The sequence below is a fragment of the Lampetra planeri genome, unplaced genomic scaffold (genome assembly GCF_965212315.1).
Source record: "Lampetra planeri unplaced genomic scaffold, kcLamPlan1.2.h2 scaffold_1802, whole genome shotgun sequence".
NCBI lineage: Eukaryota > Metazoa > Chordata > Hyperoartia > Petromyzontiformes > Petromyzontidae > Lampetra > Lampetra planeri.
The window spans coordinates 4607-23823 of NW_027614543.1; the positions used below are offsets into that span (position 1 = coordinate 4607).

The 19217-nt window shown below is 45.3% G+C and overlaps 1 protein-coding gene across 1 annotated transcript; it reads right to left on the reverse strand.

Moving 5' to 3' along the window:
- Positions 1-16000: 16000 nt before the first annotated feature.
- On the reverse strand, positions 16001-18946 carry LOC144739947 (acid-sensing ion channel 2-like). Its single transcript, XM_078622828.1, has 2 exons — positions 18374-18946; positions 16001-16219 (listed from the first exon to the last, which is right to left on the reverse strand). The coding sequence occupies exons 1-2, from the start codon at positions 18944-18946 to the stop codon at positions 16001-16003; spliced, it is 792 nt and encodes a 263-aa protein (XP_078478954.1).
- Between the last annotated feature and the right edge of the window lie 271 nt (positions 18947-19217).

Genomic DNA, 19217 nt, shown 5'->3' on the forward strand with positions numbered 1-19217 from the left:
AGAAGAGGACTGGAGCATTTCGAATGATAGCAAAGGTGAATATTTGTCAACGAGGAAGTGGAAGAAGACAAACCGGAGCAGCAGCGGGACTCATAAACTATGAACTCAACCCTTCAGCTCGCACATGTCAGCTCCTTTGCTCTGCTGCAGTAAGTCATTAACACCAAAACCTGAATCCATATTCTAGCAGTGTGTTGAGCTGTGGCCTCGGGGAGGGAACTGGAGGATGCTCAGAATGTGTAAATAATAGATTAGGGCGTCACGGACTGACACACAGAGTGGATGTGTCGGAAAAGTGGAAAGGAGGCAAAAGCGTTCGTCAAACTCTGAGGGCTGACTGAACACCATGGCTGACGCCGGTCAACGTTTCAGCTGCTGTTTCACACAAAGTGAGATCAACTGTGTCAACTTTCATCCTCATGAGACGTTATTTGAAAGTACAGAAGATAAGATGATCTAACTTTGGATAAACGCAAATACACAGTGTCGTCAAAATCTCTCTCGTGGGGGGATTGGGGGGGGGGGGGGCGAGTCTTCCTGTGAAATTGTTTTCTCAACGATTCAACTCCCAGATGAATCTTCAGTTTTCAAAAGCACTCCAGCACACAATGAAAACATCACTGGTGTTCGTCAGTACGCACATTTTCAAACACAGATATGGAAAGTCATTTGAATTTAGTCAGTGAATGATAACTTTGTCCCTGAGCGGAGAGCTGATCATTTAGAAGGACTGTTTAGATTTGTACTGAAGTTGTTATTCTATGCTGTGATATGTAGTTCATTCAGCTCAAACTACAGTATATCCCTCCCAAAGTACGAGATGCGCTGGAGATGTGTCCTTTGGGCTGACTGTAAACATTACAGCTGAGATGCCTTTGAGCAAAGTGCCTGATCTCCATCTGCTGCTGCCGTCAGCTGCCTGTTCTCCTCCCAGCTGGGCACAGAGACTTTTATTAAGACCCCTCAGGGATTCATTTAACGTTACAACCAATTAACTGACAGCTGGATAGAAACATCTGGCCAATGGCGCTTTCCAAGAATGGAACCATTTGCTGACGACTTCTCTTACCTTGCGTCTATTTTCATAAATAAATGTGATTCAGTAACAGATCTGTGAAATATCAACATTTCTGACAAAGGACGGTGGTAAATGGCAGATTTCACAAGTTACTGAAGATTTTTGTTGCAAACAACAACATCCAAAGGTTCTCACCAGTGCTGGCCCAACAGACCTACAGGACGGACCGTGACAGCGACAGTGATCTCCCACTGGATGTGTTTTGTTCAGATCCAACTGGAGGGATCATGTGTCCCTGCTGGCAAATCTGCATCTGGGATACAGGACTTGTACGTGACACGGTCTGTTGTAGTCCCTCCATGTTGTTCCATGTCGTTGGATGGATGGGATGGTCGGTATGTTGGCATAACACAATGTGACCACAACAGTGACCGCTCAAGAACAGGAACCCAGTGTTTTGGGCCTTAGAGCTTATTCTCCCATACCGAATTTAAAAACATGACCTCTTTTCTTGGGATAGCCACATCCAAGGAGGAGTTGAAGGATACCTGGCTGTCTGCATTTGGCCTCAAGGACCTTATCGATTCTCAGAGTAAAAAGAAAAGGAGAACAAAATGCACAGTTCAAGCAGGAGGCTCCTAAATCTCTCAGTCTGTCAATAGATTTGTCATCCGTCTGGGCCTCTTGTCATTCTTACACCTTCTTACTTGTGCACAAACCCAGCTGCATCTTGTCAAACTCAGTTTCCTCTCCGAATCTCAGCAACCTTGACTGTTAATCAGAATCCTCATTAATATTAACAGGCAGTGTGTCGAGGAGAAACTGTAAAATATGAATAACCAGGACATCTCGGGCCGGATTCAACCCTGCAGCGCAAGAACCCTCTTTAACTACTTTCAACACATTGTCTTCGGCGTGATAACCATGTGACCTGTATCTGATTAAAAGTCTTTTCACCGCTGAGGAAATAGTCAGCCTCAGGAGAAAGTGACGCACAACCTCATGCTAGTATGGTTTTATATCCACTTATTTCAGCGGAGACTATGTCGCTGGTTTTACAGTCCTGTAGGTGAGAAAACATCCGCATTCAAACGTGGAACGCACGTAGATAATGACTCTTTTTTTCACAAGGCCGTGACAGGTCACAGAGAGAAGAGAAAATTAATTGTTGATGAAAGATGAAGTTTGCAAACAAGCAAGGTTGAGAGGTCTGAGAGAAATTCATTTAATTTGAAATACTATTAAAATTTACTGTGTCATGAACACGTGTAGCTTGAATTAATCACTGACAATCAGGATATTTGTGATAGAAGATGGTACCTCCATAGCGTGGTAATCGGTGTTTCACTTGCTCCAGCTGGGAACTAATTCCAGCACCAGCTTGTTTAAAATCTGCCCCATGGCTAAAAAGAAATGAAATCAGACAGGCCAGAAACAAAACACTGTTTTTTTCAAGGTTTGGTTAATACTGCTGGGTCTAATTAAAGTCACTGCAGCACTTTCACTGGCGTGTCTGTCTCATCCAGAACTTTCTCAAGTGTCTGAAGTCTGCCAGAAAGGTCGGATTTCAATTGGACAAAAGAGAATACACACACAATGTTTCTTCACTCCAATTTGGTTCGTATGCATCCATTTGCAAGTCACTGTTGTTTTTAAGGGGGGAACATGAACATGTCTGCAGAATAATTTTGGCTGGAAAATTGTAAACACGGCCTCAGAAATGGAAAAAGCGGGGGGGGGGGGGGGTTATCAGGTCAGAGGTCAGATCAGCCAGTCTCACTTTCCATCACAACCCAACCCTCCTTGTCCTCCATTGTTAATATAATATAAAGTATCACATTCAGAAGGTTCAGTTTGTGCATTAGATGAGCAGGACATTTGAACAGAAAAGCAATAGTTGCTCGTGTGTTTCTCACCTTAACAATACAAACATGTAATGTCCCGAAGCAAACAGGCAATTACTGATGCACAGGCGGCGCACACTGTCCATCCTCCTCTCTGTTTCCTGTTGTTGTCTCGAGCTGCTTATGGCCTGCAGCCTGCAAGAGCTGAGAGTGATTGGATCAGACATCAGCACGGCTGCTTTTCACAAAAGAGATGCTGGAAAACACACAACAGGGGCACGAGTGTTCCTGCTCATACGTGAGCACACAGCTGAATGAGGGGAAAGAGTCATCTCAGAATGAAATCACCCGACTTCATTTTTATTATTCTAGCCATCGGTGATGAAAAACGAAAGGAAAAGAATCCACCAGGACTCGTTTAACACGGAATTAGATCAGTCAGTGATCAGGACGCAGTGGTGTCGCTGGTGAGTCACCGTGTATTTTAGTGGGATATTGTAGTGACTTCTCAGACTCATCGTCATGCTGCGTGACAGCTGGACCCTACAGTCATTGAAATATTTCACACAAACTAACCGGAACTTTAGCCCACCTGTAGTGCTGATTCTCATGAAAACCATTTTAACACCAACACATCCATGGATAGTACTTGTAGAACATGTGTAGAACAAAGATGAACCCATCTGCCAATGAACATAGTGACTTATTCTGTGGGTCTGAAATCCAAATTAATGGCAGATTAACCCTGAACTGATGGCTATCAATGGGAAATGCATGCACACAGACACTTGTTGCATTTACATTTTTTGATGCTTCTGGCATTGATAATGAAAATGGAAGCGATGGTTGTTTATTCCTTGGTATAACATTCAAATTCACTTTATTAACACGTCCAGTCTTTCTTCCACCTCAACAAGAGAGCAGCCTCCGGGAGTATAGGAGTGTCATGGATGCAGTTACTATGGATACAGATTGTTCGCCAAGGTGTGAAGCAACTAAAACACAATGAATAATGAGTCACTTTATTTGTATTAATTATTACTACATGTTTCAATAGGTTTTTCACTCAGCTTCAGCAGTGGTGACCTCTTTCACCACAGGTCATCAGAGAATATGCAAATGTATTTTATAATGATCGTGTGGGCAGCACTGAGGTGTGAATGAGTCAGAAAGACTGGACGATGGAAAGCTGGGATAAAAACGGTTCCAACGTGGAGTCTGGAGACGGTGGGGTGGGGGGGGTTGTATGAAGCAGCAGCAAACATGAGTGACTGGTGATGGAGATACAGCTGTGAACTTGGCATGTGTAGTCCCTAGTCTATGTCTCTGGTATTTCAAATTTTGCTCTTTTGATTCTAGTCAGCACTTGGTTTCTTTCTATGAAGTATTTTCAATCAAGTTTGTTCAGGGTTTTTCAAACTGGCATCATCTGGGACCATCATCCTGCTGGGATCTGCCTCTTCTGTCACCGCTGCAGCCAACCGCTGATAAGATAACGACTTGGGCGACTTGTGCAACCACTATCAATTCGCACCCGTACAGTTGGAACCTTCAAGAAGAAAACTGTCGTTTATTCACACTCCCTGCAGGTGTTCACAGACAAGGTGTGAAACAGAGCTGAGCCGGTGACCGTGTGGCTGCTCAAACTTCACCAGTCAACAATAACTGTCTGAATTCAAATCTCCTGATCCTGTTGTTTGATAATCAGAGACTTGTTCTTACATTAATTTGCATCACTTCAGACTCCACTTCCATCTTTGCCACCGCTCACTAACACTGATGAAACGCATTCCAATAATTCTGCCTGAAAGCTCAAAAACTAGAGGGCAGAATGAATGAGCTGGAAGAAGAAACATGTGCTCCAACTCTTTCTGGCTCATCAAACACCGAAGATAAAGTGGTGAGGAACAATAAATATTACCCAGACGTGGTTGTCGGATGCAGTTTCGCTTTCCGACATAAAACCTTGAAACATCTCCTGTTGTAATAAACCGCCTCACTGCAGAGAGCTGATGTCTGTCTGCGGCCACCCATACTCAGCTATCGCTTTTTTTTCTTAAAATAAACAAGCAACAAAAAAAATACCACATCATTCATCATGTTTTGTCATTTCATCATTGCATCTGCAACCTAAATAAACAGCTACATAATGACTTGTAAGACGCTGACACAACCTTTACATTTTACAACAATTATCTGATTAGCTACCATTCGCATAGATTAGCAATTAGCATTTAGCAAATGCTAAAGCAAAGCAATTAGCAAAATTTAAAAAAAATAAAATAATTAGAATATCCATATAAGTAACCTTCTTATGCTCTGGCCCCCAGTTACTGAATGCTTTGTCACACTTCTAACACATGTTCACATCTACAAGCCTCAGCAGGCCTGTCTCTGTTTGAGAAGTTCTCCTGAAGACATCAGGTTTGTTGTCACGAGACATTCCCGACACACTGACGTCTCACTAATAACGAGGCACACAGCGATTCCAGTGCATGTCAGAGATATGTGGCGTTGTCATGTTTCCAGCAGTGAATATTCTTTTCTATTCTTTCTAGACTTTATCATTTTCTCAATCTCTTGAGTTTGTTATTTCAAAAATCTCAGGGGGAAACAGGGTTTTCTATCAGCTTATCTGCGACAGTCGCTTCCAAACTCATGTTCTCAAGAAAACAAATGACCACAGCATTACAGGGAATCAGTGATGACATGCTGTCTCAGGGCTGAACTGGAAGGAACTTATTCGTTCGTCATCCACCACTTGGATTTTGCTCCGACCGACATAGGCAATTTTCAGAAATATGTGCCTCAGGGGTGGCGCTCAGAACTAATTTTCTCCCACTTCACGTTGGTGAGTTTGTGTTTCCTCTCCAGCTGACTGAGCACTGTCCCTTTTGCACTGGGACAGATAAATTCCACCAGGTTCTCTGTGAGCTCATCATCTGTTATATTTGACAATTCCTTACGTTCTCAGTGTCAGATGAGTGCAACCTCATCGAGATGCTCCTGGGGGTTCCCCCTCCTCCCACCCCCCCATAAGTCTCTGCCTATTGTTCACATTATCTCAAATAAATGCATCTAATTACGCTTTACAACCGTTTCAATTGAGTCTCTCCAGACATGAAATGCATATGATGGATACAAAATCCCTCTAAGCTCTAAGAAATGAAAGCTTTTATCAAGCTTGAAGACATCCTCAGCCATTATTTCATTATTCCGTCAATACTTCAAGTCTCAAAGGAGCAAAATCTGTCAGAAGCTTGACAGAAACACAACAGAACTTATCCATCACACGTATGAAAAATAACTTGAAAAAGTCAATACTGCAGCATTTGTGTTTCTTTCTTTTCCTTTTTTCCACATTTTCAAATGTCAGTCTAAGTTCAGTATTTTCAGCTCCATCAAATGTGAAATACAGTCTGAATGTGTTTGCTTGTCTTGCTAAAGGACAAACTGTGACATTTAAATACTGAATTGTCATTGGTGAACCCCCCCCCCAAAAAAAAGTTCTATTGTATTTATGATATATATTTGAAGTTTTATTAATGCAGTAAGAGCATTGTCATTAATGCATACACATGATACACACATTAACAAGTTGCCTATTGACATATCATCATATCACATCGTATCACTGGTCTTCATAAACCAATTTCTAATCTTATTCTACAACAAATGAACTAACTCAATAACATCTTTCTTACTTCTTACGAACCATGATCAGCCGGTTTGAATAAATTACCAACAATCATAATGTGCTTTGATTGGGACTTGTTTATCCAGTTGTCTCTTATTCTCCACCGGGTGAAGAGGAGGTTGTACACATGTTTTCTTATTGCTCTCGTGTTAGCGTTGTGTACACACCTGGAACCCTCCAGGTTTGTTTCCCTGTTAGAGGAGGTTTTCTTGTTTTGTTTGTTTTTCCTTACTTGAGTTAAGTGTGTCATTTCAAGAGAACACAATTAAAATAAAATGTAAACTAACGTTTTCGACATGAAAAACACATGAGCTCTTAAATACATATTTTTCCTTTTCTATTTTGAGTATAAAACACATGTGACCGGGAGCAATAAGTCTCCAGAGAGGACACACCCCTTTTATTTCATTCAATTTCCAAAAGCGACAACAAACAACAAGCTGCAGGGACAAATAGATATTTTTTATAATTCAACAGTAAAATATTAGCTAGATATAATCTAATATTAGATTTCTTTTTGCAAAATTTCACTCCTAGTTTGAATCAATGTCCTGCCCAATGTAGAAAAACTTTCTGAACAAAAGTGTTTCATAGTGTCAAATTTAGAAGAACTAAAAAAAAAATCTGTAATCTGTGACCTGCTGTGGCGCCGCTCTCTGGTCATCTGTGGATCGATGCTGTTCTCGGGGCATCGCTACGAAAGTATTGATGTATCTCCCCTGAACAAATACACAAACTAAACACGCTACAATATGTATTTGTTTGCCTGTGAAGTGAAACAACATACGTAAACAGCAGATACAGAAACTGCAGTTGTGGCTCAGTCTGTCAGCCATTTAATTTGATTGAATAAAAAAAGCCTCAGCATCGCTCCCAGAGGGACCAGCAGTGAAAAGCTTTCGCGTGTACTCGCCCTTGAGACGGGACGCCGCCATCATGGCTTTTAACTCTGGCTCCCTGTTTCACCGTCTCTGTTCCGTTACACGGCGCTGACCTCACCTTTATCCCACACAACGACCTGCTGCCTGTACCTGATCACCTCCCCGCTGGAGACTCATCTCACCCAACACGTCAGCGTCTGGTCTGGCTGACTCTCGGCGTACAGGGTCAGAACCGTACGCGGGGGGACGTGGACAGAGAGTTACTAAAGACATGAAAGTAAAGGTGGATTTTAATATCTTAACCAGTACTTAGGATTCTGCGTTGAACTGATGCGGACCATTCACCGTACTCTCTCTCGTTACCCCAGCAAGGCCATCAAGGTATTTTATGCTCACTTTTCCAGTCCAAAAGTGAAACAGAAAACAGAAGCACCGCTCTGAAAACTGGAGAAGTCACATGATGCCATCAGTCCCATCTCAGTCGCCGCTGTCCGCCGTCCGTATAGTGTGAAACCCAGTGTCAGGTTTGTCACCACCGTTGGAGGGACTAAGAATGGCTGGCTGCACCACAGCACAGACATTTTTCTTGTCCCTCTGAGCCCCCAACTCACACTGCATTTGATCACTTGGACAGCGTACCAGCCTCTCTGGTGCTTCGTCTTCTCCCCTTCAACCCTTCACGCCTGCTCGCTGCCCCCTCTCCACTGCGGCACCCTCACCAATATCGATGGCTTCTCCCAGTTTTACTGTGATCTCTACTGGAATGGGGCTTTCTTTTTCACTTTTCCTTTGTCTCTCATCCCTCCTTCCAACTGTCTAGTAGAGTTGTGCTGCCCTGACAGTTTCTGATCTCATTTGCCATCATTTTTTAAACCCAGTGACAAGAGCAGGCACTGACTTCCTCGACACTTACATTTTAATATCCGGCTCTGTAATTTTATTCTGTATCTTCCTGTTGCCTGAGGCTGATTGATGCTTTGACTGACTAAATTCTATTTGGGCTGAGCAAGGACAGCCTCTGCACAATCCTAATTTGTATTTGCATGAAAAGGCTTTTTCATACAAAGATTGATGATTAATCTTTCTATTGACTGACTCAAATAATGACCATCCAATCACGACGGGAGTGGCCAAATGCACAATCACAACCAAATCAGGAGAATGACTATTATTAACGTGTGATTTTAAATCAAAATGTGATTGTCACTGACGCGTGACGCTGACATCAGCACAACATGAAACAGTCAGCAGGTAAACCAGTACTTGTCCTACTGAGATAGAAGAGACACATGCAACAACATAAGTGTATTGTGTAATAACTGTAGTCAGTCCACGCACGCACACAGACACACACTCACACACACACAATCTTTGTATTGAACAGAGACACGAGAAAACTAAACTATAACGACTATAAATGTCTGTCCACAAACATGGTTGAACATGAGGTCAAGGGTCAATGTGGCATGTTCTTTTGCCATTTTACACAAATGCTATATTTAGTCCAAAAAGGGTTTTAGAACATGTCTTCTGGTTGCTGGTGATACTCATGAAGACAAATCTTTTTAGGGGAAGGAGGAACATCATAGCGAAAACATGCACAGATATATGATACAAACATGTTCATGTTCTGTGCATGTTGCCAAATGTATTTCATTTATATCACTGATTCGTTTTTTTTGTCATCTCCCACTTGATCCGGTTGCGCTGCAGCTGATTCCAGCTGTCAACGGGCGCGCGGCAGCCATAGACAGACGACCATTCACGCACGCATTCACACCTACGGGCAATTTAGAGAAGCCGGTTAACCTCAGCGTGCTTTTTGGAGGTGGGAGGGGGTCGGAGTAAACGCTCCCCGGCCAGGAATCGAAGCGGGGTCCATGTCCCTCCGAGCCACTGCGCCATCATCGTTTGGACAGGGAGCAGCTGGAGACTGCTGAGAAAAACCTGGTGAAACTCTTCTCAGTCAGTGAGTCAGCGAAGAGCCGTTTCAAAAACATCTCGACGGCGTCAACAAAAGTTGTGTCCTCTGGTCGGAACGCGAGCGCCACGATCTTCTCTGCAGAGTCAAACGTCTTGAAAACGTGCTTGACCGTGGCTTTCACAGCTTTCGTAAAGTTTCTGTCCTGCGCCGATGCAGCGGCGAGTAAAAAGCAGATGTCTTTGAGGACGACGTCTATCAGGCGTATAATGAGGGCGCCGATGTCCTTGGACTTCACAAGCCTCCTGGATTTGTTGGGTAAGCGCTCGAGCAGCTTGGACACCAGAGTGAAAATGAAATCAAAGGTGAGCTTCACTTCTCCAGACGTCGGCGTCCTGTCTGACTCGGCGTCCTCCTGGTCTGACACGGCCGCTGCGCTGCCACGTGAACAGGGTCCGGCTGTCAGACACTCTGGTGGTGTGGAGGTGTCCAGGCTGTTGATGCTGATCGACGCAGGTTGCGGAGGGTTCATCTCCAGAAAGAGCAACACCTGCTGTAAATATCTCTCCACTGCTTCCTCCACTCTCGTATAGCCGACCGCCGTGTTCAGGAAGTTCGAATCTCTGTCGACGTCCAAGACGCCAGAGTCAGAAAGACGTCGCCCCTCTGGAACAGCAGGGTTGACAGAAGTCTTTCCGGTCACCAAATGGTCGTAAACTCCATCAGTCAGTTCTTTGGTAAACGTCCCAATTTCTTCTCTGAGTGTGTTTGTTGCTCCATGTCCAGCCGATTTGTCCACCATGACCACTCTTTGGTAGATCCTCTCCAGCTGATTGTTGATGGTGTCGAGCCCAAGAACACTGTGGTTGTTCCTGACCACATGCGTGTTCAAGCTGCATCCACACGTTTCCTCGGTGTCACACCTCTGACACTCAGCTGTACTTGACCTCATGTGAGAGGAGCTGCTGTCCTGATCTTCGCGCTGAAGCAGGTGATATAATTTCTCCAACATCTTTTGAAACTCGCTTTCAAAGAAATAGTGGAAGAAGACGCTTTTGCTGGTGGTCATGGCGTCTAATCGTCTTTTCCTGGGCCGAATCTCTGGTGGTCTCTCGCTGGAGTTCTTTCCCCCTAAACAGGTCTTCAGACATTTCAAGGTGTGACTCACCATGAGCCGAAGGGTTGAGATGCTGCTCATGGTGCCGGGAACAAAGCGTGCATGCCGTTTATGACAAGTGGCACAATTATTGGACATAGAGAGCAGAGAGCTGGTCCTCGTCTTCACTTCTGTCTCCAGCAGTGCTGTCAACCTCTTCATATCGTCACACTGTGGCTGTGGGATGAGAAGGACGTTAGCAAAAACCAGGGACATGGTGTCTTCCAGGCGGATATCAAGTGTCTCCAAGTGTCCCTCAATGTCAGCCTGAATAGAAGTCCTGCTCAGATGGTTGCTCATAAGAAGGGTCAGCGCAAATCTCAGGAAGTCCTCAGTGAGTTTCTGAGTTAGATCGTGACACATGTGAGCCAGGATGGCCACAGTGGACGAGTTGGTCTCTCCAGCAGCGATTCGGATCCTTTCTGCCACGTAGATGTAGCCAAAGTATTGCTTGACGATGGGCTGAAGAGTGCTCATCTGAGGTTTGAATGGATCCCGCGCACCCGAGGGTGGAGCTGCCGCTGGTTGAGACATGTTATTGATTTATTTCTTTACTATCTTGACTGAATAGTATTGGATAACACAGAATACTACTGGAAATGCGACCATTAGGGCTTTTTCAACACGTCTGTGTCACTTGTCCTTTGATCTGAGGCGCCCTCAACGATGTCATTAGAGACATTAAAGGACAGTGGTGCAACGGCTAGTGTCCGTTTTCTGCCTTATTCCACAAACGTACATCAGTGCAAAGTACTGCAAGTAAAAGTTCCCGTAACCATAGCAACGACACAATGCCTCACGTTCCATAAGCAGCTAAACAGATGGAAATGTAAGCGGAGCATTTGCACAAAAAAGAAAATCCAGACTTTAGACTCACTGCTGGACTACGCACGTACGCTGCACAGATGTTTTTCTAGCACAGAGCTGATGGAGGAACTTCTACTTCTTGTAACTTTTCTACTACTACAACTACTACTGTAACCGCAACTACTTTAAACCACTATTTATCATCGGATTTCTTGTTGCATCCATTCAAAAAGGTTTAAAGTTGATTGCATTCATACAGGGATGCTGATACCAGTACCGGTACCGGACCCCGATGCTGTGTGTATTCCGTACCGTACACACTGAAGAACAGTGACGCCAGCACATATCCCACCGGGTCATTAGGCGGCAGAGTGCAAGCAATGTCAGAAGTGGGTAGACTTTTGGATGAGAAAAACTCAACTCAACTCGCAGCATGATAACATTTTAATTTGAAAACAGCTGGCTTCCTGCACACAGCCTAACAAAGTTCACAGTGATTTCTGATGACAATGGAATATGCAACTCGTGTCCATTCCTCTGCCTGGATTTTCAGAGGGGAACGTGAGAAATGCCGTGATGCTGGCAACGGAGTTCAGCGGGACACAATCAAGGAAAGCTACGGCGCACATCGTAAATGATAAAACCAAATAAATGAGAAAGCAACAGCGTCAAAGCATATTGCTAACAGTGAACTGTTACTGCAACCACGACGACAGAAGTAAATAAACGTAACCCTTAACAACACGGGGTTTTTTGTGCCTTAAAACAATGTCTGAACACTGAAGTGTTTTATTTTGGAAGGCGACTCTTTGAAGAGCAGTGTCTGTTTTGCTTGCTGCCACCTTTTACATGAAAACTCTAACTCCTCAGCAGGTACACGTAGTATAGATTTATGGAAATGAATCTGTCTGTTTGCTGTTAAGCAGAAAGGTACAGTCGCTTGATCTGGGATTTCTCCTTCTAACAGCTCCTCGCCTTCAGCCTGTAATTATTCTACCGTGACAGGCTCGGCCCAACAGTCGAGAGAAGGATGACCCTGGTCGAACAAAGAAAAAGCAGACAGAGAGAATCAATCCACCTTCGGCTTGTGGGGCCGATATCAGTGATTTTGAGTCACGCCGTCCTGAACGCGAGCATCTTTTTGACAAAAAAAAAAAAAAAACGTACGTTGTCCTGATGCCTCAATGAGATCCTCCCTAACAGGAGAGCAGCCTTCTCTGGAGACGCAAAGGAAGAATCCGCTGCAGCGGCCAAATATTGTTCAAAATATCAGCTTTCAATCATCATTACTATGTAATGTTACATTACTTTATTCATACCCGTCTACAAGGAGAAGTGTATGTGTTTTGGGTTTGATTGCGAATGTCTCACCAGAGAAGAAAACTTTTTATTGTCCTGCAAATCCGTTATTTTCAAATTAGCGTATGATGTGATTTTCATAATTCACCCATTTATCTCTCTTTGTTTCCTAATTGTACCTTTTCACTGATGAATGACACTGTAGAGAAGTGGCTTGTTTATGAGCGTCCCGTGTTTATCCAATGAAGGGCAGCAGTGACGTCTGAGACATCCGTCTCTGACACTGCTCCATTGTGATGATAAATGAAGACAAAATGACAAAAGACACTCCAAGACGGCCCATCCAGGTGCCCATTAGCTAGGTCACTTCTTATTAAAGCTGCCTGAGTCATTCGTTAAAGAGATGAGGTGGAAAAACTCATAGACAAGTGGACTTACAGTACACTGCCTCTACAAAAAAAAAATTAAAAACAACAACTTGACAGCTTGTTTACAGGATCATCTGTGTAGAAGCTAATAATTAAGTCTCAGTGTTTAGCCAAGGGCTTAGCTCCGGATTAAATGACACTGTCACATCATTAAACAAATCAATTGGCCGTGACGTATCATTATCGTGCGAGACACTGTCAGTTACAGAGGTCGCTCACCATCCACACATTCAACGCTAACTTCAGCTTAATGTTTCATTTCATAACCTTTAGTCGATATCCGCTGAACGCCGCTGAAGGCTGGTGGGTGTGAAGCACTCCCAAGCCCACACCCATGAAAATATAAACATACCCTGCAGCGCCTTTTAAACACACAGTCATGAACAAGTATGTGCACAGACACACACTCTGCCTCGTCCTCCAGTGGCCGTGATGAAGTCGGTCTCCAGACAAGCTGCTGAGGTAATGGTCCGTACTCGTCGCCTCTGACTGCTTCCTCTTTGCTCCTCGTCCGGCCAAAAAAAAAAAAAACGTCACTACTGTCCCACTTCTCCTCTCCGTCTCGACCACCAACCTTTCTATTTATGTCTGCTTGCACAACTTGCTAGCAGCGCAATCTGCGACACCAGAATTCATGACACTCCCAGGCCAGAACCAATGAGTGCAACATGAGCTGTCCACTGTCTCATGACGTCCTAGTTAACGCGCCGACAGCCTTTGACCCAAAAACAACCCCAACAGCCACAAAATAAATAAAACAATACCCTGCTGAATGTTTTTTCCTTCTATTTTTCATCTGGTTGTGTTACATTTTGCAGCGGAGGCACATGTGAGGATGTCTGAAGTCCATCTGTGCATCAAGAGAGGCTTTGGAAGTGTTTTTACACTGCAGCTAGTCAACAAGAGCGATCAGGAGATTAATGTGCCCAACAGGTAAAGAGATCACGACAGGTCGGCCGCTTCACTTGGAGACATGAAGGACATGTTTCTGAAGCCGTTTCCAAACAAAGGCACTTTTGTGGATGTTTCCGTATATTCAACGAAGGGAAGACTGCAGTGAATTCTGAAATTCGGTCATCGGCCCCTGAGGCGTCAGACGTCTATCAGTGCTGTAGATAAATCCCTCTGAGATTCACCCTTCTCTTCTGCACAGCCATACAGCAGAATTAGCGCTGTGCTATTATTCACATAATGAGTAGAAATTACAGATCACTATTTATATCGACCAGTGACGTTCAGATGTGGTGTTGAAATGATGTTTGTTTGAGGAACTGAAGTTCAAACTAATCAGCATTAACGAGCAAATAATGGTCAGGAAAACCGTCTCAGTGCCCCTTTAAGCCTCACGTATATCATCGGCCTACCACAAGCATCCCTGCAGACTGCTGCAGTGTTTACCACGTCACCAACAAACCAACCAGCCTCCTGTCTGTGGCTGCACTCCGGCTTTTCCCCCCTCTAAGCCGATTAAACAGCACAAGTCCGGCTGCCTCTTTGGGGGTGTATCAGAGAGGCAAGCTTGTGGGTGGCGGCACAGCTTGCACATCATGCCTGCCCGGAATGCAATATACCTCCATCACGCAACATTAGTGACGAATACATTACATCTGCAAACAACTCATGGGAAGACGTCAATTGAAAAGTGGCAAGATTCACTTTGGAAGATGGGGTTGTCGGAGGATGGGGGTGGGGGTGGTGGGGGGCAGATTAGACGAGCACTCAGTCCTCCCTGATGGGTCTGTGACAATGGGTTGTCTAATGGCAAGCGCGAGGAAGAGCGAGCGATGTGATGATCAGCAGCTGAAGAGGGAAGGCCACAGGTTGGTGTGTGTGTCAGCTAATTGCTTGTTGCTGTAAACAACCGGACCATTACAACGGCCGCGCTGTTCCAACAACGCTCTGGTCTGAGGAACAGACGAGTGGCTAATTAGCATCTGTGAAACTGTGAAACAGAATCGGTATCAGCTTTCACATTGAGGCTGAGCGTGTGGCAGGGTCCTCCCTGCTCCAGGGGAACGTCGACATGTTTCACCCAGCCCGCGCACGCAGAGATGATTCAACCTGGCACCGACTGATGCGGCTTGTCAGCGGGATGATCAATCCACGTTTAATCACGGTCGTAAATCACACGCAGGGAAGACAAACACATACGTGACACACTAATCACACCATGAGACCTTCTTAAGGAGGATGTGAGGGAAATACATTGGCAGAAATATTCCAGGTCACTCACACACACACACACACACCTGACCGATCTGTCCGGTTTGCTTTGTAGCTAACAGATGACGGTGGAGGAACATGCACATCGTTTCAGTAGCTTGGAGGTAGAAGCTGAACATGTTGCAACGAGAGTGAATATAGATTTATTTGGATTCAACTGTTTAAATCTAGAAAATAATCTGATCAATGTGAGGAATCGTGCTCATACGTACACAAAATGGAAATGGAAGAGTCATACCTGAATGTCATGTTGGAAACATTTGTGTTGTGTTCTGTTTTGGCACCCAAACATTTCAGGTTTCTCTCCATATACACTAACTACAGTAACACAAAGAGCCTTTTCATCACAGAGGAATCTCACGTTTCTGTCGGCATCAGCCTGAAGCCTGTGCAACTGTCTAGTGCAGCATCGGGTCAGGTCCACTGCTGCATATGTGCATGCACAGAACCCTAACGTAACCCTGCACATATGAGGGATGTCCCTGATTCAAACAATCAATGCCAAATAATAATGAGCTGGTCGTTAAATATGGCATGATGGAGCAGGGAAACATGCAGAGAGGCGTCTTGGATGAGGATTGACAGTCTGTAGTCTAGTCCATGGAGATGAATTAGGTCTGTCTGGGCCATGTGGATGATGTGAGACTGTGTTCATACCCATCGTGGAAAGTTGAGGCCCGTTTGTGTGGAGCTCTGCTCCAGTTGCATTTGTCACATCACACGGGCTCAAGTGTCCCTGAAATCGTCCGTACGATCGTCCATCACACTGTCACTCAGATGCTGACTCAGGTCTCTGGAGTGTGACCGGTAATCGTGTCCTTCCATGTCTGTGCCTTCATATACTCTGTGGACATCGTGCAGTGTGTTTGTGGGAGTTCCTGCATCACCTTCATTTATTTTGCGGTCGGTCCTCTCAGGAGGCACCAGGGACATGAAGGTGCGTTGCTGCAGTAGCAGAGAGAGACAAGGCTGAGCGAGTCCGGAGCAACAGGCAGAGGGCAAAGACGAGGACGGTGCCTTGCAGTAGCTTCTCTGTCAACATGATTATCTTTGAACCCAGCTGGAGGTCAAGAGGGTCACACATGATGTAAGATGGCTACTAAGAGGAGTCAAGTAGAAACTCACTGGGCTGCGTGGAAAAGGTCTTGACAAGAGCCAAGCTCGCCACGCTTGGCATGAATTCCCCGAAGATTCAGCAGCATGGAACCATGAAAATCACACGTTCTCCTGGCTGACACGAGTGTGTTTGTGGGCATGTGTCGATGGGGGCACAGTCCTGCACCGGAAGCACTTGTCTCAGGGTGTAAACAAATTATTGAGCCAGCGTGAGATCTGTCATTGTTGTTCAGTCACATTCAATTACAGCAGGGACTGTATAAAAGAATGGACACTCCCCTTGACTTTGTACTCTAATAGCTGCAGGGATGTGGGAGCTGCTACAACACAAGTTAAATGTCAACACAGACATTTTATATCATTTATAACACGGATATATGCAGGGACTTTGAAGACAAAATGGCAAACGGATTGGGAATGTGTATTAAATGAGGTGGAGTAGAAGAGGATAGTAGCAAAACACCAGGGAGGCTAGAGGAAAGTTTACCCGATATAAGGTCATTGATGGGTTCTATTACCCCCTCTAGACTCCATAGGATGGAGACCATTTTGGGTGAAAGTGATAGCACATCTGGGGAGGACTCTGGAGATAGAGATACCCCATATTGCCAAGATCATGCGACCAAACACTAATAATGGGAGTGTCAAAACATGAATTTGCAGTTATGACAGACGGATGGTCACAACAGCCCGAAATATCGTCAGGTTATGGAAAAGTACATCCCCATTAGACTATAAAAAATGGATAGAGACTAGAACAGAAACAGCATCGCATGAGCAGATGTTGGCGAGAGTTAATAATGACGGGGAAGGAAGAGGGGGGGTCATGGGAACGTTTCTTTAGCACGAGCCTGTCAGAACTACTTGATATGAACTGAGGCGATGGTACAGCTGGGCTGAATAGTATTATGTGAATTACTCTGTACTGGCATGTACTGTATATGTAGCGAAGGTACTTTTTGTCTGTGTCTAAACACTGTTTCATGGGTTTCATCATCATAATCCATGAATGAACGTTGAATCAGTGGACTCTTCTAATTCAGTACATTCAGATCATGGTGATGGAAAAGGTGTCCTCCGATAAAATATAAACAGGACTGATTTGAATCTACACCCCCTCCGTGTGAGTGAATCAGATCTGATGAGAGATTTGAAAGGATACGGGCAAACTGATTAGCGGATTGGACACCAGAGGCATTAAATGTCAGTGAACCCCAGTCCTGCATGTGGTCACATCATCATTATGAAGTAATGTGTTCAAATTCACGTTAACAGCATCGCCAGGCTACAATAATGTCAGAGCAGCGAGAGTTAAGTGTTCAGTGTGATGGATTACACGACTCAAGATTCTGCCAATAACAACACCGGCAGCAAATTAATGTTTCCACAAAGATTTGTGAGGTAAAAAAAAAAATCCTCCTTTAAAACGCTTGCTTCATCTGTGTGGGGGTAAAAAAAGACATCATGGACGTTCATCGCTGAAGAAATGATTTATGACACCGTGTCCAGCTCACCAGTGGAGAACAGCTGTACTTTTATATCTGCTCTCTTCTCACATTTGCATCTGCACATTTTCAGAGTCGTCTTCATCGTCAGGCTCAACGACCTCAGCAGCCATCGGCGTCAAGGAGGCCAGATACATACAACAAGTGGGTGTGAATAATCAGATTGTCTGTCAAAAGTTTCTGAAACATCGTTAAATGAAAGACGATAACAACGACAGGCCAATGTCGAAACAAAAAAATGTTTTGTCGGATCACTCTGGAGGCACACAGACATCAACACTCATCCTTCACATGAGATCACTGGAGACCTGTTGCACTACTCAACCAGCAGGTCCAACACTCCTCTGTGGACATCGGTGCACGTGTTCTCAGAGCAAAAACCCATGCAGCCAAACAAGAGTCACGAGACACGAGTGTGAGTCGAGTCACTTTACTGCCCCAGACCCAGAAGGTACAGGAGCTGAAACAAGGGACTCACCGTTTTGAAGTCACCGTGGCTGCACTCCTGGCCTTGGTAGCGGCAGTAGAGCATCATGTCCTTCAGGTCGTGGCCGACCCGCTCGATGAACTCCTTCATGCTGAACGCTTTGGGCCTGTAGGCGGTGAAGTTGGCTTTTTCCTGCAGGAAGGCCAGCACGTCCGGCTCAGCCAACTGAGGCTGGGGGATCGTCAGGTGCACATCCAGCAGGGCCAGCAGCTCTCCGGCGTGGTAAAGGTCGTTGCGCGTGAGCCGGCTGAAGCGGTAAGCATTGAGGTTACAAATGGTCACGGCCGGAAAGACCAGGCTGCTCGACACCACGGCATCCACGCTCGTCACATGAGGGTAGGAGAAGAAATAAGCCAAGCGTTCTGCGCTCTCTAAGGCCAGCAGTCCCACGCAGGCCAGCAGAGCCATGGCCCAGAGCAAGCGGCGTCCGGTGGGCTGACCATACGGGAAGATGAAGCGCAGCCCATGCAGCGTGCTGGCGTGAGCGAAGGCCTGCCAGGAAGTAGGCTGAAGGCTGGAGCTCTCCTGGCTCCCTTGACTGCCACAGCTCTCCTTCAAATCCATCGTCAGCCCTCCTGCCTCCTCAGCCTGGGAGGGCTGGGCGCTCTCACACCTGCAGAGACATAGAGGAAACATCAATGGAAGGGAAGAAGCAGGGAAGCGAGAGCAAAAGATGAGAAGAACGCAAGCCCCAGAGCGTAGAGAGCAGAGGGAGGACCACGACAAAACAGCAGGTTGAAAGTGGAAGAACTGAGACGAGGAAGTGGTCCTAAGAACACCCAGCAGAGAGGAAGAGGGCAGCCCTCCGTCTCTCCCTTTGACTCAGCTACCACCC

What these genes read in the sequence shown, in the direction of transcription:
- LOC144739947 (XM_078622828.1), bottom strand. Translation starts at nt 18,946, where the DNA reads ATGGATTTGAAGGAGAGCTGTGGCAGTCAAGGGAGCCAGGAGAGCTCC. An exon ending in GCCACGGTGACTTCAAAACG is followed by an intron (nt 16,220 to 18,373) that starts GTGAGTCCCTTG and finishes CTGCTACTGCAG; the next exon opens with CAACGCACCTTCATGTCCCT.